This window comes from Electrona antarctica (genome assembly GCF_951216825.1).
Source record: "Electrona antarctica genome assembly, chromosome: 1".
In the NCBI taxonomy this organism is placed as follows: domain Eukaryota; kingdom Metazoa; phylum Chordata; class Actinopteri; order Myctophiformes; family Myctophidae; genus Electrona; species Electrona antarctica.
In genome coordinates, this window is record NC_136806.1 from 13,241,091 (window position 1) to 13,263,361 (window position 22,271).

At 44.3% G+C, this 22,271-nt stretch overlaps 3 protein-coding genes across 3 annotated transcripts; 1 reads left to right on the top strand and 2 right to left on the bottom strand.

Annotated features, from left to right (window-relative positions):
- Positions 1-281: 281 nt before the first annotated feature.
- LOC306930371 (calmodulin-alpha-like) lies at positions 282-7,151 on the bottom strand (the record flags this gene model as incomplete). The annotated part of the gene is made up of 3 exons (XM_079511302.1): positions 282-507; positions 4,168-4,223; positions 6,984-7,151. 3 exons carry the CDS (start codon positions 7,149-7,151, stop codon positions 282-284), a joined length of 450 nt encoding a protein of 149 aa, XP_079367428.1.
- A 4,249-nt stretch (positions 7,152-11,400) lies between these two features.
- Positions 11,401-11,865, bottom strand: LOC306914726 (neo-calmodulin-like; the record flags this gene model as incomplete). The annotated part of the gene is made up of 1 exon (XM_079491905.1): positions 11,401-11,865. The coding sequence occupies one exon, from the start codon at positions 11,863-11,865 to the stop codon at positions 11,401-11,403; it is 465 nt and encodes a 154-aa protein (XP_079348031.1).
- A 3,251-nt stretch (positions 11,866-15,116) lies between these two features.
- LOC306914818 (aconitate hydratase, mitochondrial-like) lies at positions 15,117-17,489 on the top strand (the record flags this gene model as incomplete). Its single annotated transcript, XM_079492018.1, has 1 exon — positions 15,117-17,489. The coding sequence occupies exon 1, from the start codon at positions 15,129-15,131 to the stop codon at positions 17,487-17,489; it is 2,361 nt and encodes a 786-aa protein (XP_079348144.1). The 5' UTR covers positions 15,117-15,128.
- Between the last annotated feature and the right edge of the window lie 4,782 nt (positions 17,490-22,271).

The following is a 22,271-nucleotide window of genomic DNA, read 5'->3' on the forward strand; positions in this document are numbered from 1 at the left end:
TAAAATATATATATTTCGATTTCGTTAGAACGATGGCTTCCATTATCGCATTACAACTTTTCAGGAATAGAAAGCCTGGCTTGGTCACTGGGTTTCTGAACTGCCCACAGCTGAGACACAGACTGAGTAGAAAGATAGGTGCCATTTTATCATGATTATTAGTGAGGATCAATTACAGTATATGAACATAGGTTGAAAAGTGGTGAAGTGGTCCTTTTACCTTACCTTTAAGATTTTACCGATAAATTACACAAAAAACAAGGAAAGTCTGTACAAGGCCTTCACTTCGATGTCATCGTTTGTACAAATTCTCTGTAGCTGATCTGTCCGTCACCATCAGTGTCTGCTTCTTTGATCATTTCAATAACTTCCGGAATGGTCAGCTTCTCCCCCAGGCTAGTGAATACGCGGCCCAGCTCGGCAGCACTGATGAACCCGTTGCCGTCCCTATCGAAGACACGGAACGCTTCTCTGAGTTGCTCCTCGCTGTCCGTCTCCTCCACCCTCCTGCTCATCATGGTCAGGAACTCTGGTATGTCTATCATTCCGTTGCCGTTTTGGTCCACTTCTTGGATCAGTCCCTGCAGTTCCACCTCGGTGGGGTTCTGGCCCAGTGAGCGCATCACGTTTTCCAGATCTTTGACACCGATGACACCGTCGCCATCCTTGTCGATAAGGGAAAAGAACTGCTTGAACTCTGCGATCTCATCCGGTGTCAGTTGATTAGCCATTGGAAAAGCCATTTCGATGTATAGACATAAAATAATCTATTACTAGGTCTTCATCATGATGTTAGAGATCCACATGAAGTGAGGAAGAATCGCGTTGTACCAACTGGGTTCAGAGCGATGTGCAGTTTAGTTGATGGGGGGGGGAAATCAAAACACAAAGTAGATTCTCTTCAAAGTATTTAGTGGAAAATCTTTAGCGCAATACAGCCTACAGACTCTGGCACCAGGGATTTCAAAGTGCTTTGTGAAACAGAGACTTTTATACGACATCTATAGCACCCCAGACATTTAGAGCTCCTCCCAGAGTCTGGATCTCAGTGTACGTATATACGCGTGTAGAGGTGTGCTTATTCAGCGCGTGCGTGTTTTGCACTGCAGTGTGCCTGATTGATAGCATTACCGCGGCCTCAACAGCATATTGGCATGAAATCGGCAGTGTAATGTTACTCCTTGCCGTCAACAAGGAGGCACCAAGGCCAGTAGGCCCCTGTTCACAGCAGCCATATTGGCATGAAATCGGGAGTGTAATGTTACTTCCTTCACCTTGTGTTACCAATGATACTGATTAGAGTTCCATTCCATTCGGGTCAGAGTCAGGACTCAGGATACTGCTATTTAGCATGTTGGCTCACTGGAAAGACTCACTCGATCTGCTTCACTCAATTCCAATTTCAAATACTTTTACTTGATGGACTCCATCTCAGATCCAAAATGTTTTACTCCACTACATTTATTTGACAACTTTAGTTACTACTGTAGTTACTTTGTAGATTTTGATTATTATTACAAACACATTAACCACTTAATTCAGTCCTATACAGTATACATTTCGGCCATAGAAAATAACCGATCTACACGCTTGAGCTTGTAGATCTGCTATTTTCAAAAGATTTTGAAACATGATTTGAAAACTTGTGAAATGGGACATTTTACCAATACGTTTGTACTTATACTCAAGTCAATTTTGAATTCCGGACTTTTACTTGTAACAAAGCATTTCTACATTGCACTATTGATACACTATTGAAACATTTGAGTACTTTTTCCACCACTGGCCTTAATCAGTATAATTGGTAGCACTTTTGAAGGAACATTACACTCCAGTTTCATGCCAATATTGCTGTCATGCATAGGGTCAATCAATCAGCTCACACTGACTGGATAATTGGATCGTGAGAAGTACAGTATGTGTTGTTGTGTCGCAGCCATTGTTTACTGATTGAATCATCTGATACCACAGAACAACAGGGCTTTCAACTGGTGGTTCATGGAACACTGGTGGTCTGTGGAGGTATTGAATTACTGTGTTGTCCCTGACCATGCATTCAGTAATATAGGAACGTGAAGTTGTTTCGTTATTATTACCGATAAGACGCCTGGGGGCGAGAAGTCCTTATTAACGCATTGTGCTGCTGCTTCCTGTATTATGTGCAAATTCGAAACATGTTCGAAACATGTGGTACGCAGGGCCATTTGAGTAACTTCCGACCAGTGCTTCCAAACCCCAAATTATCACGGCACAGAATTTATTGACAGGAAGTAGCTCATAACGGATTTTTATGAAACAACCTATTTGCAGAGTTAAAGAGGATAATTCAAGCTTTCCTTACAGCTGCAATGTTGCAACTCTAGATTCATCCCATTATAAAAACAACACCGCTAGCTGGCTGCCATACATACACGCAGCCAGTCATTGGAGCGGTTAGGCACCGCTCAAAAATCTAGTGTTGCAAATTGCGATAAAAAGCAGTAAGAGAAGCTTAAAAAGGGAATAAAATTAAATAACATTAAATTAAAAATGTGTAATATTAAATTAATATTAAAGCTGCTATAAGCAATAATATGTCAACATTTTAATGACCTTTTTATTTTTTATTTTTTTGGTATTCAGACAGCCAGCAATGGGTAGAACGCTCCCCAAAAAAATGTAGTCTCTGTGATACATCTAGGGGCCGCAATCTGCATTCAAAGATGTTCCTAGAAGCTTTGTCATTGGTCGAAAAACCTGGTCTCAATGACTAACCAATCAGGAAGCAGACAGGAAAATCGACCAATGACAAAGCTTCTAGGAGAATCTTTGAATGCAGATTGCGGCCCCTAGATGATGATTGATCATATATATCAGATGATGATTTTGACATATTATTGCTTATAGCAGCTTTAATGATAATTATTAAATAATTTAGTTCATAATGAGTGATTTCATGTTTGCTATTACAGTGATGTGGCGACAACAAATGTTGAGTACCATTGTGTGATGTATGTGCTTTGCCATGACAATACAGATTTCATATGAGGTTTGACAACAAAGAAGCATCCTATCAACACAAATAATTGGTATTATTGCAGTGTATACAAAGTTAACCTGGGAGGTCCGGGTTCAATCCTCGCTTCCGCACAATGCTACAATAAGGAAACAAGATCATTTTCAAATCTGGGTAAATTAATTTTATTGGAAGACTACAATACAATACAATACAAAAAAATAATCATCATCATCATTTTTCGACCGCGGTCGAGATCATGGATTCCACAATGCTACGCCAAAAAAGAATAGTTAAAGTTGTAAATAACATTAACCAGACAGGGGTCTAATAACAGTGTGGCTATGCAGATCTCAGACTTCATGTGGCCAGTCTATGAAGTGAGGGGCGCACTTCATAGAGTATATAAAAGGATAGAGACTGATCTGGCGCGAAGCTCCGCCCCCCCAGCTATTCATGTCAGTGGAAGTTGCTCAGTGGCGTTTTGAAGCACCTGGAAGACTGCCGGAAGTACCGTCTGAGAACGTCTACTTCCGCATTTGACCACCAAATGTTGGTGGTCAAATGCGGAAGTGCAACCGAGCGCTCAATGTTAAAGCCCAGCTGCACGGGGTTTCCCGGTCATGAATCCACGGGTCCGCCTGTAGTCCCTCCTCCTACCACTAGGGAGGAGAGCTTCAACGTTGAATAGCCTCACTGGCCCCTTGGGCGCACTTCATCGCACAATCATCATACATCACGCATCCTTGCACGTCGTGCTCAGCCAATCAAATCATCACATTCCGTGCTACGGACACACAGACACACAAAGCTGTGCATAGGAGGGGCCCCTCAAAAACAAAAAGCCAAAGTTAAATATAAATAAGGTGTACCGGTATATCAAAAAAAATTAAACAAAATTAGCAGGTTTACGTTGGTCTAGACATGATCAATCTGCACCTGGCCTTCACTTCGCTGTCACCAATTGTAAGAACTCTCCATAGCTGATCTGCCCGTCACCGTCAGTGTCTGCTTCTCTGATCATCTCACCAACTTCCCAAGCACTCAGCTTCTCTCCCAGGGCCGTAAACACATGGTCGAGGTCAGCAGCGTTGATAAATCCATCACCATCCTTGTCAAAGACACGGAACACGTCTCTGAGTTCCTCCTCGCTGTATATCTCCCTGTCCCACCTGGCCATGATGGTCAGGAACTTTGGGAAGTCTATCGTTCCGTTGCCGTCTGCATCCACTCCATCGTTGATCATGTCCTGCAGTTCTACGTCCGTGGGGTTCAGACCCAGAGAGCGCATTAGATCACCAAGATCTTTGGTGCTGATGGAGCCATCGCCATCCCTGTCAAAAAGTGAAAATAATTCTGCGATCTCTGTGTTCCGTTCCTCTGTCAGCTGGTCAGCCATTTTGACGTAGATGTAGATCCCAACAGATTCACTCACTTGAACACTTTGAAAGCCAAAGTCAAAGTAGCTTTGTGAAACAGAGACTTTTATACTACATTGCAGCCTAAACATTTATAGCTCCTCCTGGAGTCTGTAATTCAGTGAGCCTATGTGTGGCCAATCAAACGATGCACACTGAGTGAATCATTGGATGGTGAGATTAAACTGATTGATTGCTTACCCCGTAAAACCGGTTTGTGAGATTAGCTCCTGACACACAGCCCCGGCCCCGACGTCTATAAAAATATATTAAAAAGGGAAAAGTTCTGTATTTCAAAAAGTGCTGAGCATACTGTATGTGAATAAGCATTAGTGGGATTCTATGTTAGCCTAGTGACAGTGCGTACAATAAATATGGCACTGACCGGCCCAGCAGTTGCGAGATTAATAACTCCGGACAGACACACCTCTCTCAGAGCCACACCATAGGAAAAATCACCCACGTCACAAAGAAGTCCATAGACTTTGGCAGCAACATGACGTCACAAGTGAAAGCCAGACGTTGGCTATAGCTATAGCAGAGCCATCTAATAGAAGAGTTGCGATGTTGAGGGGGCAGAAACCGAGCGCTCGAGCGCTGTTCATGCAGCCTGAACTGAGCCAAGCTGGAGATGGAAATACCTTGTTTTCAATGAGGGCGGTGCAAATAAGAGCTATTTTAAGCATGTGTGCAACATGCCAACTGTTTTAAAGTATTGTACAGTAACAACTAAAGTCTCTTTAATGTTTATGTTGTACTATTACTAAACACAAACACAAACGGCCCGTAGCACTTGCCCTAGCCTGGACATTTTTATGTAGACTTGGAGACTTATAGCATTTTTTTTTATGTAGACTTATAGCATTTTTATGTAGACCTAGCACTATAAGGTATATACATGCATAGTTCCACTATATACTGTAGATATTCCACTGTTATGTTCTCAGTTTAGGTATGATTCATGATAACTACTTTTTATGTATGTGATGTATTGCCATGCTTTTTGTTCTTGCTTAATGTAAGTCGATTAAGAGCGTCTGCTAAATGCCTAAATTGTAAATTGATAATGCAGGGCCAGTTTTACGTCATAGTGTAACATTAAAAGCTGGACATAGGATCTGATTGGCCGGAATGAGATGGTGTATGATGATATATGATGATGATAAGAGCACCCCTCACTTCACACGGATGTGATTTTTTTTAAATTATGATTACAGCCTACTGCTGCACAAAGTTTTTGCCATTGTGACATAGTCAATCAAACTTTAAAAAGTTAAAGAGAATGATTTCCTTACAGCTGCAATGTTGGTGAGTTTAATACAAGCAGATTAGACTTTTTGTTTGGATGAATGGATTGTCAATTAATAAATGGCTGGTGTTGCAACTCTAGATTCAACCCATTATAAAAACAACACCGCTAGCTGGCTGCCAGCTCGGCATTGCAGCTGTTCGTACTAAATCAGACAGACAGACATACATGCAGCCAGTCATTAGAGCGGTTTGGCACCGCTCAAAAATCTAGTGCAAATTGCGGTAAACAGCAGTAAGAGAGGCTTCAAAAGGGAATTGTACTAAATGTAATATTTAGTACATATTTCAGTACTAGATTTCATGTTTGCTATTACAGTGATGTGCCTTGATGTTGAGTACCATTGTGTGCACACTTCAAAATAGAGGCGTCAGATGTGTGATGCAATACAGTGTATACAAACTCAAGGAAACAAGATCATTTTCAAGTCTGGGAAGATTAATTTTATTGGAAGACTACAATACAATACAATACAAATTGGAAATAATTTGTAATCATGACCATAGGCCATAAAAAAAGAATGGTTACAGTTGTAATTAACATTAACAAGACAGGGTTCTAATAGCAGTGTGGCTATGCAGATCTCATTGACCAGTCTATGAAGTTAGTCATCTATGACATATCTATGACATATGACTCCATATTTGGGTATAGGGTTTCAGCATGACGAGCTCCATTCACGTCCGTTATAACTTATAACGATTTTGTCATCACTTATAATGTATAAGTGATGACAAAATCACACTCGTGTGAAGTGAGGGGCACTCTTATTACCATACATCATCATACCTCATCGCACCCCGTGCTCAGCCAATCAAATCATCACATTCCGTGCTACGGACACACAAACCTGTGCATAGCGCCCCTCAAAAACTAAAAGCCAAAGTTAAACATAAACAAGGTGTATCAGATAATGTAAAGAAACTTGGCAGGTTTACGTTGGTCTAGACATGATCAATCTACACATGGCCTTCACTGCGAAGTGAAGGCCAAGTGTCACCATTTGTATGAACTCTTCATAGATGATCTGGCCGTCACCGTCAGTGTCTGCTTCTCTGATCATCTCACCAACTTCACAAGGACACAGCTTCTCTCCCAGGGCCGTAAACACATAGTAGAGGTCAGCAGCGTTGATAAATCCATCACCATTCAGGTCAAAGACACGGAACAGATCTCTGAGTTCCTCCTCGCTGTATATCTCCCTGGCCATGATGGTCAGGAACTTTGGTAAGTCTATCGTTCCGTTGCCGCCTGCATCCACTCCATCGTTGATCATGTCCAGCAGTTCTATGTCCGTGGGGTTCTGACCCAGAGAGCGCATTAGATCACCAAGATCTTTGGTGCTGATGGAGCCATCGCCATCCCTGTCATAAAGTGAAAATATGTCCTTGAACTCTGCGATCTGTTCCTCTGTCAGCTGGTCAGCCATTCTGAGGTAGATGTAGAAGAATCCAAATGTTAGATCCCATGTACAGATTCACTTACTTGAACACTTTGAAAGCTTTGAGCAAGTCAGTGAAATGCAATCCAATGAGACCTTTATACTACATTGCAGCCTAAACAGTTATAGCTCCTCCTGGAGTCTGTAATTCAGTGTAGCCTATGTGTGGCCAATCACACAACGCACACTGAGTGAATCATTGGATGGTGAGATCTGTCACTGTCATTGTAAACTGATTGACTGCTCACCCCGTAAAACCGGTTTGTGAGATTAGCTCCCGACACACAGCCAGCCCCTTGATGTCCATTATATCAAATATATTTAAGAATCACACCCGTGAGCGGCACTCTTATCATCCTACATCATCATACATCATCTCATTCCGGCCAATCACAATTTGCGTCCTCACCTTCGTCTTCAATGTTTGTGTTGCGCAATGTTTGTGTTTACACAAACACTCAAAATTGTCCATTCATTGTCAATGGCATTTAATGTTTGTGTTAGGACAAAGTTTGTGTTTGCACACACACACACCAAAAGCCGGACATGAGGGGCTATCGCCACTCAAAAAATCATAATTTGTTTTCACAGCTGTTGTGAATGTGAACGTTATTGCACTTGGTAAATGGTAAATGGTGCATTTATATAGCTTTACATAGATTGTGCATTACATTCACCCATTCATACACCGATTGCGGCGGAAGCCATGCAAGGTACCAACCAGCACATCGGGAGCAATTTGGGGTTCAGTGTCTTGCCCAAGGACACTTCGACATGTAGACAGGAGGAGCCGGGATTCGAACCGCAGACCCATGGATCATTGGACGACCTGCTCTACCTCCTGAGCCACAGTCGCCGCATCGGAACACACAATTTATTTAATTTGTAATACTGGACTATATTCACATATAGAATCTCAGTTTATCAGTCTTTGAGTGGCGCCAGCCCCTCCCATGCCCAGCTTTGTGTGTCTGTGTGTTTGTACCACGGAATGTGATGATTTAATTGGCCGAGCACGGAATGCGATGATGATGTATTAATTATGATAAGAGCGCCCCTCAATTCACACAAGTTTAGATCGTCTTATGGGGAGCCCTCTGTGTTGTCAGTCTGACTGCAGATGGACTCTTAGATGGATATAAAGGTCGATAACAAAGTAGATTTTCTCCAGATTTGTCTCCCTAAAAAAATACATTTTAGTATGAACATCTTGGAAATATTGTGGAGCCAAGGAATGGTTCAGAAGCTGTGTTCACGTTCATTCTCCCATTGAAATGAATAGACTCCAACATTCTTCCGGTTTCCTAATAATGTGTCCGTCCACTCCACGCAGATACGGGAAGTAAACCGGACGTTGCGTGTCTTGCCATTCCCATCTTGGACTTCACCAATGACAGGCCGGTTGGGCTGGTCTGTTGACAGTTTGTCATTTATTTTCATTTTGCTGTTGGTAGTCATGGCTGCCAATTCCCACTTGATGTTGTGGGGTAGTTCCGACTTCTCCAGACCGTACCGAATAACGGCCAGCTTGCATAACGTCTTCAGACTCTGACTTACGTCTAAGATATACAGGTCATCAGTGAGCATTGCTGTATACATAGGATGCCATCCATGATGTTGTCCAAAGAGGATGATACGATCTCCCACCATGTAGCAGCACATACTAGTCATTCTACCACGCGGGCCTTTCCCCTTGGGCTCAACCTCCTTCCAGGAAAAAGTCTCTGGATTTAATTTCCACATATCATTTTTCCACGTCTTAAAGATTCCATTCAATCGGTAACATTGAAATATGTACAGCTCTCCGTTGTAGGCAAAGGCTGCGTGATTCTCCATTTGGAGTCCATTTGGAAGAAGCGGTGCAGAAGTTGTTCTCAGCCAGCAGTTGGTCTCTGTGTCAAACACTCTGATGCTGTAGTTGGAGGTGACCTTCCACCACTGGTTGGAACCTTCGTCCCTAAACACAAACATCTGTGTCCCGATCATGGTGGCTGAGTGACTTGATGAAGGAGCGCCTCTGGTGTTTATTAAAGCCCAGACCATCGTGGTGGTGTCCATCTTGTGCACGTCTCTATAGACGATATAGCGTTGGTAGTCAACCCCTCCGTAGATATACATGACCTTCCCAGAGACACATGCTGAGTGGCCCTGCCTAGCCTCTGGAACGGTCCCTGAAACTTTGGGCTTAAACCATCTGTGGGTGTCCACATCAAACGCATAAAGAACGTTGGTTTTGCACCCTCCCCATACGTAGGCGATGTTTCCTATGAGCACAGCAGTGTGGCCAGGTCGCCTAGGGGGCCCTCTTCCACTTGGACCTGGTGACACCTTTGTCCTGCGCAAAGACACTGTGTTGAAGATGTGAACCTCTTCACTTTGAAAGCAGTACACCTTGTTCTCCACCACCACAGCAGCATGGCAGGATCCCTGTGCTTCCAGGTGCAGAGTCCAGCGTAACATCTGAGTTGACAAGGAATTCACAGATAAATTGGTTTGGTTTAGTTTTATGGGACAAGTCATTTTAAAGGGTATTTATGTGGCTGTGATGTCACTGAGTGATGACGTCATTATGCAGATCATACACTGTCTCACATAGCCTTTACAGCTAAAGGCAACAATGTAATCCAATATAATCTTTGATCTTGGCATTTCAGAGTGCCATTACAACTTGAAATGAAATATAAGGCCATATAAGGCCATACAAAGGAACGGTTCAAGTTGTGAATAACAAAAAGGAAACATCTCGCACACATCGTGGGCTCCAGATGAAACGTACAGTATATGATGTTTCCAGCTGCATGCTCTTCACCTGATGACACACAGGCATATGTGGGTGCAGTTATGAAGCGAGTTTCCTTTGCAAGTCCGTGTGGAGGTCCCCAGGGGGTCCCCGGAACTTCCAGACCCACAGGAACACGCCCAGGGTGCCGGCCCTTTTCCGGCAAGCTGTTACCGTGTGCGGGTCCCCAGGGGGTCACTGTACTGTACTGTACTGTACTGTACTGTACTGTACTGTACTGTACTGTACTGTACTGTACTGTACTGTACTGTACTGTAGGCTGCACACAGCCAGGGACACAGAGACCCCTGGACACAGCCAGAGACACACAAAGCTCTGTGGTTGCACCACTCAAAAAAACCACATGAAGTGAGGGGCGCTCTTATCATCATATATACATCATCATACATCAGCCAATCAAATCATCACATGCCGTGCTACAAACACACCTACACACAAAGTTGTGCATGGAGGGTCTAGCACCGCTCAAAAAGTAATATTTCAAGTATGGAAGTTCGATGTCAGTCTAGTGGGAGTGTGCACAAGAAATATGGTGTCGATCGATCCAATGTCTTTGCGAGATTTGCTCCAGACACACACACACACACACACACACACACACACACACACACATACAGGGAGACGTGTCAATGGACAACTATAGTTATTTTTGGCGCAATGCCATAAAAAGCAGAATAAAAAGGATTTTTTTAGTATTATAGAACAGCAGGTAGTTTGTATGGGATACACATGTAAAGCAGTAATGCAATGCCGATTTTGTCCCCATATACTTTGTGCATGCAGCATTAATCCCCCACTGTTTCCATGCCATCAGTGTTACAGTATAGGGCCTATAGAGCGTCGCAGTCCCGCCTCCTACCCTGGACCAGGAAATGAAACCCAATGCATTTTCCTCATAGACCGTATTTATTTAAAGACGGTTACGCCGCGGACAAAGCCAACTCGAGTCGTGACAACTCATGACAACACAAACAATATTTTGGACCAAACAAATAATTAGAAAGAAGAAAAAAACGGCAGGTTACAACACTTTTTTTGTTGTTTTTCTTCTTTGTAATTATTTGTTTGGTCCAAAATATTGTTTGTGTTGTCATGAGTTGTCACGACTCGAGTTGGCTTTGTCCGCGGCGTAACCGTCTTTAAATAAATACTTTAAGAAATGTCTATGGGAAAAATGCATTGTGTTTCATTTCCTGGTCCAGGGTAGGAGGCGGGACTGCGACGCTCTATACTATAGGCTACCAAATGACAACGTGTTGACAGGGCTTCCAATGGTGGTGCCATGTGTGTAAGGGGCCTGATCCCACATATAACAGGAAGGTTTTACGCATGTTCTCTGGCTCCTACGGGCCTCCCCCAGCAACTGGTTTTATGATTCTCTTCCTGTTTTGAATACCTCATAGTACCGCGTACGTGTCAGCTTTGACTATCCGGTGGCTAGTCTACTGATGCACACTTCGACTCATAGAGCTGTACAAACTCTTCGTAGCTGACCTGTCCGTCACCGTCGGTGTCTGCTTCTCTCATCATCTCATCGACTTCGTCGTCCGTCAGCTTCTCTCCCATGTTTATCATCACGTGGCGCAGCTCAGCGACGCTGATGAATCCGTTACCGTCCTTGTCGAAGACACGGAATGTTTCTCTGATCTCGTCCTCGCTACCGGTGTCCTTCAGCTTGGCGGACATCAGGGTCAGGAACTCTGTGGAGTCTATCGTTCCGTTGGCGTCCGCGTCCACCTCGTTGATCATGTCCTGCAGTTCTACCTCTGTGGGGTTCTGACCCAGAGAGCGCATTACAGCACTGAGATCTTTGGTGCTGATGGTGCCATCGCCGTCCTTGTCAAATAGTGAAAAGGCCTCTTTGAGCTCCACAACCTGTTCCTCGGTCAGTCGGTCAGCCATTGTGATGCAGCTAGATTATATAACGATAACACCTAATGTCACATACGGACTCACTCAACTGAACAGGTAATGTGTAACAAACTCCCTTTGAGCAAGACTGACGTCATCGATGTGACAACATCCTCAACGTGTTGTCAGAGATCCACAGGAAGCAATGCTGTTTTAGATCGTGTCTTGTTCCTGCGTGCCTTCTCTCAGAAAGAACAGATATAAAAGATAACTCCACCAATTGCGATGTGATGTGTTGCTATAGCTTGTAGACCAGTTATTTCTGGAGCACGGCACTATCTTACTGCAGAGTTGTAGGTATTGGAATTTGGTCTGGAGCGGCATGGCATTTCTTGGTACTCGATGTATCGAAGCAGTTCTGACAAAGTTTAACGTATCGAATTTAGGTTCCCAGCGCTAAGCAATAAGCATACCGTCCTCGGTCAGCTGGGTTGATATAATGCAAATATAATGTAATTTTGAAATGCTTTAAAAGCATTATAGATTACAGATTATATTGTATTACCTTTTAGCCTTTAGCTGTGAGGCTGTAGGCCTACATGTTGCTGTTGCCTACACTTGTTACTGTTGTTACACTACATAATGATCTCTTAGTTAGACACAAAGTCATCTGAAAACAGATTCTGAATCTGTCAGCACCATGCACTGCCCTAAACATGTAGTGTTGTTGTTAGTAGGAATAAACACAGAAGCACCTGGGAGGAAGTGGACAAAGAAAGGAGAGGACCTCAACCGAGTTCCTGTTTCTACACAAAAATCACACCCGTGTGAACTGAGTGGTGCAACTCCCCTCTCCCCCTGCCTCTCTCTCTCTCTCTCTCTCTCTCTCTCTGTAATTAGCAGGCAACAGTGCAACACTATATCGCTCTCTCTGTTTCTGGCACAACAGCGCCACTTTTGCCCCTACTGCTACCCATGTCACATAGGTGAGGACATACTCTAAGGGACGGACGGACATTGCTGTTCCCCACTCAAAAAGGAGGTGGTGCTCCGGGCTGCTCCCATGCAGAGGCTAAAACATCTATCTCTCTCTCTCTCTCTCTCTCTCTCTCTCTCTCTCTCTCTCTCTCGCTCGCTCGCTCTCTCTCTCTCTCTCTCTCTCTCTCTCTCTCTCTCTCTCTCTCTCTCTGTGTCTCTTTCTTTCTTTCACTCTTGACACAAATCAGAGAGAGAGAGAGAGAGAGAGAGAGAGAGTTGTGTGTATGGCCTAGGCCTATTCCTGGTCTAAGCCATGTTCACTCCAATTAGCCAATTAGACATCAGATTAACCACAGGAAGGAAACATGAGCATGGGGTCACTCACGTCACATGCATAGAGACACTGTGGCCTAACTGTCATACAATAGAAGTTATAAACCAGATTACTGAGGAATTAGAGATGAGAGCGATATGAGTCTCATTGTTGAGTTTGTCTGTAAACACTTAACCACACACCAGTTTGCAGCCGCTTAAAGGGCCCCAGGAGTTGCTAGGGGCAACACAAGCTGACGTCCAATCGAATACATGTGTTTAACTTAAACGCCGCACACACACACACACACACACACACACACACACACACACACACACACACACACACACACACACACACACACACACACACACACACAAACCAGTGCTATAAAATGAACCCTTTTGTGTTAATGGACAAATATTGCCATCCAGTGGCGAGAATGAGAAAATGCAATGGCTTCAGCTTTTTTGTCTGGAGTCAAGTTTTAGTCTGTTTGAAGACCAACCTTTCCAGAGATGGACTCTTGGTGTATCACCATGGCACATCAACATGGAGTGTTCCATAGTTGGTTGGTTGACCACAGTGCACACAACACACTAATGGAAGTCCTTCAAAAAAAAGGGGAAAAAAACATGCACTGCATCTTTACAACAGCCACCTCTACACTATAGAGGTATTATATGATACCTTGCATCCATTTAGATCTTGATATGGTAACTAATTATTCTAATTTAATATATCGGACCATAAACGAAAGCTGTCTCTCGTCAGGTCAGCCGGTGGCTCTGCGTTCTTGGGCGAAAACGATTAATGGGAAGACCACATTGATACACTCTGATAATTAGAAACTAAGATTATCGTGTCAGACTGCCTCTCAAATATGTCCATGATTAATATTGAAGAGCCACTTCAGCCTCTGACATACTGTATAGGCTACTAGTCTCATCATTCAGAACAGAACATTGGCTCCCGGTCGCTGCCCGCACAGAATACAAAACTCTGATGCTGGCATTCAAAGCAACCAAAGGCATGGCTCCCCCATATCTCACAAGTATGATCGTACCCTACAAACCCTCCCGCGCACTCAGATCAGCCAACGCAGGGAAGATGGAGGTACCTTCACTAAAAACGCCGGGACAACGCTCCACACGTCCCAAACTCTTCTCCCTTCTGGCTCCAAAACTATGGAATGCACTTCCCATCACAGTCAGAACTGCAGCCTCACTCCCAATCTTCCGCCGTAGTCTGAAAACCCACCTCTTCAGACTCCACCATGGCCCGTAGCACTTGCCCTAGCCTAGCCCCTTAGATAGCACATTATGTAGACTTAGATAGTATTTTAAACAGCTTGTTACGTAGACAGCTCTAGAATTGCATTTGATGTAGTCATAGCACTTTATAGTACACATGTATAATATATTATATAGTATAGTATGTATAGTTTACATAGATACTCCACTGTTACGTTCTTAGTTTACACATGATTCATGATAACTACTTTTTTATATATGTGATGTATGCCATGCTTTTGTTATTGCTTAATGTAAATCGCTCTGGATTAAGAGCGTCTGCTAAATGCCTAAATTATAAATTGTAAATTGTAGAAGCCTATAACTAGGCCTACAAACAAATACTTAGATCCTGATTTTATGTTTGCTTAAATTCTCTGACAATAAGTACAAGGGGTATTGCATAACCGGGTACAATGGCATCCAACTAGTATCGAGTCGACATGCTCCATTCCCGAGTAGGCTGGTGCCCAGTGGTCTAGTGCTGTATAACCATATATGGTTATAACCATATATGGTTATACAGTCCATATTATGTCCATATATGGCTATTGTCTATTTTATAGACAATGGCCATTTATGGACATTGACTGTACGTTTCATCACCAGCTTGGTGACCTCATCAGAGCATGTTGGAGGGGTGATGCCATCAAATGATGCAACTGTAGAGAATAAAACACACCAACTTCCAGCTATAACTACGTGTAGACACTTCTTTGTCAGTGTACAAAATGCTGTCTTACTGTTTGACAGCCACAACCAGACTGCGCCTCGCCTTGGGAACCGGGGCGAGGCGTGTTCACGCCGCAGCAGCAGCCTTCAGCAGCGCCAGGCCGAAGGTGTCCATGAGCCGCTTTGAGCCCAGCTCTAGCGTCGACTACGTGACATTGCGCAAGAACATCGGCATTGTGCGCGAGAGGCTCGTCAGACCGCTCACGCTGTCCGAGAAGAACGTGTATGGCCACCTGGACGACCCGGCGGGGCAGGAGATCGAGCGCGGCCACACGTACCTGCGCCTGCGTCCGGACCGTGTGGCCATGCAGGACGCAACGGCTCAGATGGCCATGCTTCAGTTCATCAGCAGCGGCCTGCCCACGGTGGCCGTCCCGTCCACCATCCACTGTGACCACCTGATCGAGGCTCGGGTCGGAGGCGCTCAGGACCTGCAGATGGCCATGGACGAGAACCATGAGGTCTACAATTTCCTCGCGTCTGCCGCGGCCAAATACGGAGTCGGTTTCTGGAGACCGGGGTCCGGCATCATCCACCAGATTGTTCTGGAGAACTACGCGTATCCGGGAGTGATGCTGATCGGCACAGACTCCCACACGCCCAACAGCGGTGGCCTGGGAGGCATCTGCATCGGAGTGGGCGGGGCCGACGCTGTGGACGTCATGGCTGGAATCCCATGGGAGCTCAAATGTCCCAAAGTGATCGGGGTGAAGCTGACGGGCAGCCTGTCTGGCTGGAGTTCTCCGAAGGATGTCATCCTGAAGGTGGCTGGCATCCTGACCGTGAAAGGAGGAACTGGTGCCATCATAGAGTACCATGGGCCTGGAGTCGACTCCATCTCCTGTACCGGTATGGCCACTATCTGTAACATGGGAGCTGAGATTGGAGCGACCACGTCCGTATTCCCCTACAATCATCGCATGAGGACCTATCTGGAGAAGACTGGTCGCAGAGATATTGCAGAGCTGGCCGATGAGTTCCGGGACGATCTTATCCCTGATGAGGGCTGTGAATATGACCAAGTCATTGAGATTAACCTGAGTGAGCTGAAGCCCCACATTAACGGGCCCTTCACCCCCGACTTGGCTCACCCTGTGTCTGAGGTTGGAGCCACAGCTCGGACAAATGGCTGGCCCCTGGAGATCAAGGTTGGTCTAATAGGTAGCTGCACCAACTCCAGCTATGAGGACATGGGCAGGGCGGCCTCTGTGGCCAAGCAAGCTCTGGACAAGGGCCTGAAGTGCAAGACTGAGTTCATGGTCACCCCCGGATCTGAGCAGATCCGTGCCACAATTGAGAGAGACGGATATGCCAAGATCCTGAGTGACGTAGGAGGAGTGGTCCTTGCCAATGCATGTGGACCCTGCATTGGACAATGGGATAGGAAGGATGTGAAGAAGGGAGAGAAGAACACCATTGTGACATCCTACAACAGGAACTTCCCACGCAGGAACGATGCTAACCCGGCCACTCATGCTTTCGTCACCTCCCCCGAGATCGTCATGGCCCTTTCCCTTGCTGGCACCCTCGACTTCAACCCCGAGACAGACTTTCTGACAGCCGCGAATGGAGAGAAATTCAAGCTGAAGCCCCCCACCGGAGATGAACTCCCCACCAGGGACTTTGACCCCGGCCAGGACACCTACCAGCACCCACCAGCCGACGGAAGCGTTGTCAATGTGGACGTGAACCCCTCTAGCGACCGCCTGCAGCTGCTGGAGCCCTTCGACAAGTGGCATGGCAATGACCTGGACGACATGATGGTCCTCATCAAGGTGAAAGGAAAGTGCACCACTGACCACATCAGCCCAGCGGGCCCCTGGCTGAAGTTCCGTGGTCACCTCGACAACATCTCCAACAACTTGCTGATTGGCGCGGTCAACGTCGAGAACGACAGCGTCAACAAGATCAAGAACCTGCTGACCGGGGAATGTGGAGGCGTGCCAGACACCGCCCGCCACTACAAGGCTAACGGAGTGAACTGGGTGGTTATCGGAGACGAGAACTACGGAGAGGGTTCCAGCCGAGAACACGCTGCCCTGGAGCCCAGGCACCTGGGAGGACGTGCCATCATCGTCAAGAGCTTTGCCAGAATTCACGAGACCAATCTGAAGAAGCAGGGCATGCTGCCTCTGACCTTCGGTGACCCCAGCGACTACGATAGGATCCGTCCTGACGACAAGATCTCCATCACAGGACTCAAATATTTTGCTCCTGGCAAGTCCTTGACGGCTGTGATCAAACACAGCGACGGCAGCCAGGAGTCCATCGCTCTAAACCACACCTTCAACGAGTCACACATCGAGTGGTTCCACGCAGGCTCTGCCCTGAACAGAATGAAGGAGCTCCAGCATGGATGAAAGGGTTGGTTGGTGGCCAATCTGACCGCCAAGTCATCAGGATCTAGACGAAAGCAATGTCTCGCTCTGGTCACCTTTTTCAAATCATCTCAAATTTGGTACACACAAACACACAAAGCATATAGGAGGGGCTAGTGCCCCTCAAAAAGCTCAAAGTAAGAAATCCCACATGTGTGAAGTGAGGGGCGCTCATATCATCATACATCATCACATTCCATCAATTGGAATGGCCAGAATTGGTCAAAATTGGCATCCTCACTTTTCTGTCCTCACTTTTTATCCTCAAGTCCAATCCGGCTAATCACTTGTGGTGTCCTACATTTTTATCCTCAATTGCTAATCCAATCAAATCATCGCTATGGGGTACACACACAAAGATGCATGGGCATAGGAGGGGATAGCACCCCTCAACAATAGTAACCAGTTAAGCTAGAAGACCAAGTCCTTCTCCTTGTCAGCTTATTGCACTGACATTCTGACAATGCAGCCACCACTTATTATGTCAATTAAACAATGCAGGTTAAGGTACACAGCATTGCATGATGCAAGTAGGCATTGCCACATCATTCAGAAAGTAAGCCATAGGGCAGGATCCTATCTCCTGTTTCTGTAGCCATGAGGCCCATAGGGCAGGAGCCTATCTCCTCTTTCTGTAGCCATGAGGCCCATAGGGCAGGAGCCTATCTCCTGTTTCTGTAGCCATGAAGCCCATAGGAGCCTATCTCCTAGCCTAGCGTGAGGCAGCGTGTTGTACAGCCCTTGGACATGACGCTAGTATGTTGCAGGGATTTACCCCCAATCCAACATCATGCAGGCATGGCCATTTACCCCCAATCCAACATCATGCAGGCATGGCCATATTTGGGTATAATAATTCAGTAATTCTTACTGTGATAACCTTTGCCTACCGATGTCAATTTGCGCTGATGTTGGGATCTCTAGGCTATAGGATATGGGCAGAACATTTTGCCCAACAGGTATCTCCATATATGTGTAAGTGGAGTGCTGATTTGCACTGATGTCGGGCATGTCCATATTTGGGCTGATAATGTCAGCACTTCGTGCTGCGCTATCAAGCCTGCATTGTTACATTTCCAGTCCATATATGGGCATATCTGCATGCACCCACCAGATGCACGCAACTTTAACTTTATATAGTAGATGGCGTGTCACTATTTAGTTTTAGCCATATTAGTCATCTGAACAGTTTACTTGATTAGTAGGCATGTAGTGATTCACTCAACTCACAGTATATTCCAATCACGATATTAGGTTCACACAATATGATTTTTCACAATTTTCTAAACACGAAATTATTTTTCCCCAATGACATTGACATTTTTCCCAATGACATTTTTCCCCAATGACATTGACATTTTTCCCAATGACATTTTTCCCCAATGACATTGACATTTTTCCCAATGACATTTTTCCCAATGACATTTTTCCCCAATGACATTGACATTTTTCCCAATGACATTTTTCACAATGACATTTTTCACAATGACATTTTTCCCCAATGACATTGACATTTTTCCCAATGACATTTTTCCCAATGACATTTTTCCAAATGACATTTTTCCCAATGACATTTTTCCCCAATGACATTTTTCCCAATGACATTTTTCCCCAGTGACATTTTTCCCCAATGACATTTTTCCCCAATTACTTTTTTCCCAATGACATTTTTCCCAATGACATTTTTCCCCAATGACATTTTCCCCAATGACATTTTTCCCAATGACATTTTTCCCAATGACATTTTTCCCCAATGACATTTTTCCCAGTGACATTTTTCCAAATGACATTTTTCCCAATGACATTTTTCCCCAATGACATTTTTCCCCAATGACATTTTTCCCCAATGACATTTTCCCCAATTCTGCTTTGTCAAACAGCTGAAATCAATAACATATCAGTATTCTGATATTAACCTGCAGACCGCATTAAGTGAACTGAGTCTGTGCTCAGAGAATACATTCTTCAGCGTGTCCACAATTTTTTTTGCTATACATTTTTGCTATACATTCTTTTTGCTATACATTCTTTTTGCTATACATTTTTGCTATACTTTTTTTTTTGCTATACATTTTTGCTAAACTTTTTTTTTGCTATACATTTTTGCTATACATTCTTTTTGCTATACATTTTTGCTATACTTTTTTTTTTGCTATACATTTTTTTTGCTATACATTTTTGCTAAACTTTTTTTTTGCTATACAATTTTGCTATACATTTTTTTTTGCTATACATTTTTGTGATGACATTATTCCCCAATGACATTTTTCCCAATGACATTTCTCCCAATGACATTTTACCCAATGACATTTTTCCCAATGACATTTTTCCCAATGACATTTTTCCCCAATGACATTTTACCCAATGACATTTTTCCCAATGACATTTTTCCCAATGACATTTTCCCCAATGACATTTTTCCCCAATGACATTTTTACCAATGACATTTTTCCCCAATGACATTTTTCCCAATGACATTTTCCCCAATGACATTTTTCCCCAATGACATTTTTACCAATGACATTTTTCCCCAATGACATTTTACCCAATGACATTTTCCCCAATGACATTTTCCCCAATGACATTTTCCCCAATGACATTTTTCCCCAATGACATTTTTCCCAATGACATTTTTCCCCAATGACATTTTCCCCAATTCCCCAATGACATTTTCCCCAATTCCCCAATGACATTCTCCCAAATTCTGCTTTGTCAAACAGCTGAAATCAATAACATATCAGTATTCTGATATTAACAAGGGCCCCTGGGCCGGTAATATTTGCAGGGCCCCCAATGCCCCCATAGCGCGCATGTGCGCGCCATTTCCGTGTTTTTCCGTGTTTTTATCATCTTTTTAACCTAAATTGAACAAAATCAACAGCCAATGAAGGGCCCCAGGAGCCCTTTTAAGGGTGTCAAACCTACTACCTCACGGTCTAATTTCCCCGAAGGGCCCCTGAGAGCCAAGGGCCCCTGGGCCACGGCCCCACTGGCCCAATGGCTAATTTGTCCCTGTTGACCCCTCGTGGCGCCGGGCCTGGGTTTTTTGGAAAAGCAGAGCAACGGTGGGACGGTGACAGCCTGCCCTCACAGGCCTAACAGCATATCTGCGCTATATTTACCGTATATAGTGTCATATCTGCGCTATATAAATTACCGTAGTCTCATATCTGCGCTATATTTACCGTAAAGTCTCAAGGGCAAGGAGAGAGGAGAAGATGGAGAGGGATTTCAGAGCGTCTATCTGCATGGTGACGTCACCCTATAGCCTGAGTGTGCGCAATCCTCCGCCCGCGTCTCTTGCACTGTGAAGGATCCTCAATTTAACTACTATAGGCTACTACCACTGTACCTTATTTAAAAACCGCCTCGATTAAAAATAAAACCAAAGGGAACCGAGGCGATTTCGCATAGGTGTCGAAGGAAGAGGAATACAGGGTAATCTTGTTTTTTTTATAGGCCTATATTTATATAGGCTGCTGCTGCCGAAACAAAGCATCGTTTTATCTTTTTATTTTATTTTATTATTATTATTCTTTATATCTGAAACATAGCAGGCTATAGGCCTAGCCTTTCTTTCTGTTTTTTTAAGATGCTGTATAGGACCTATATGGGACAAGAGGACGAGATAAGGAGACGAGAGAGAAGAGATGTAGCCCACACAGATGCTGCGAAGGGATGTTGGATAATGCGACAAGGACACGCTATAACCCTGCATTCAGAAAGCCAGTGTGTGTGTGTGTGCCAGCTATAGTCTTGCTCCTATTTGATTATGCACGTATATCATCATTGTTTGCTTATAGCCTATGTTAGAATATAGGGCGCCTTTGTGTGCAGGTCGGCATGCTAGCCTATATATAGACTGGATGATCTGTCATATTTCAGCGAATTAGTCTATTTAATATTCTCTTATATATAGGCCTTCTGTGAAGTATAGGCTAATTTGCTTTTGACTATAGGCTATAGGCCTATCTCGCATTGTTTGCTTGTCGTTTAATAAGCCAATAAGATACTAATGCGTGCTTGCAGGGCCTATAGATAATCTGATGCATTTTTAACGCCCGCAGAAGCAAAAAAAAAAAAAAAAAAAACGACTGATGCATTTATAGAATGTCTATATACGGGCGCTGTACGCTATTTAGAAAAAGATGCATTTCTAAATTTTGAGTTTGCACTTAAGTCCGCATGCATGCATCGATCGAATGAGCTAATTATCGTTTGGTTAAGCCGTATGTATAGCTTTTATATTATTTTATTCTAGTAGAGGCCTATAGGCTACTGTGATCACAGATCCTATAGTATAATGAATGTGACGCGAGTCTTTGAAGTCTCAAATGCGCCGCGGTTTCATCTGAAAGGCGTTTTCACATTGGCTCAAACAACCCAAAATGTGCCCAACACTGCGTCCTCGTCTACGACGTGCAGCAAGTCATTTTGCTTGGTCGACGAATCTCTGACAGGTTTACTACTCATTTGAATTTGGCTAAAGGCTACATATAATAGCCTATATAGGCCTATGCTGTTTGATTTGTCATCATCATTGTAGGCGATGCATGTACTGTATACAGGCCCATGGAGAGATGTCACCTGTTTTTGACTTTCAGTGCTGTCTCTGAACACAGTTGCAGCAATAAAAAGTGTGTGTGTGTGTGTGTGTGTGTGTGTGTGTGTGTGTGTGTGTGTGCGTGCGTGCGTGCGTGCGTGCGTGCGTGCGTGTGTGTGTTACTACAGTATGGGTTCTCTCTCTCAGTGTTCACAGTGGAC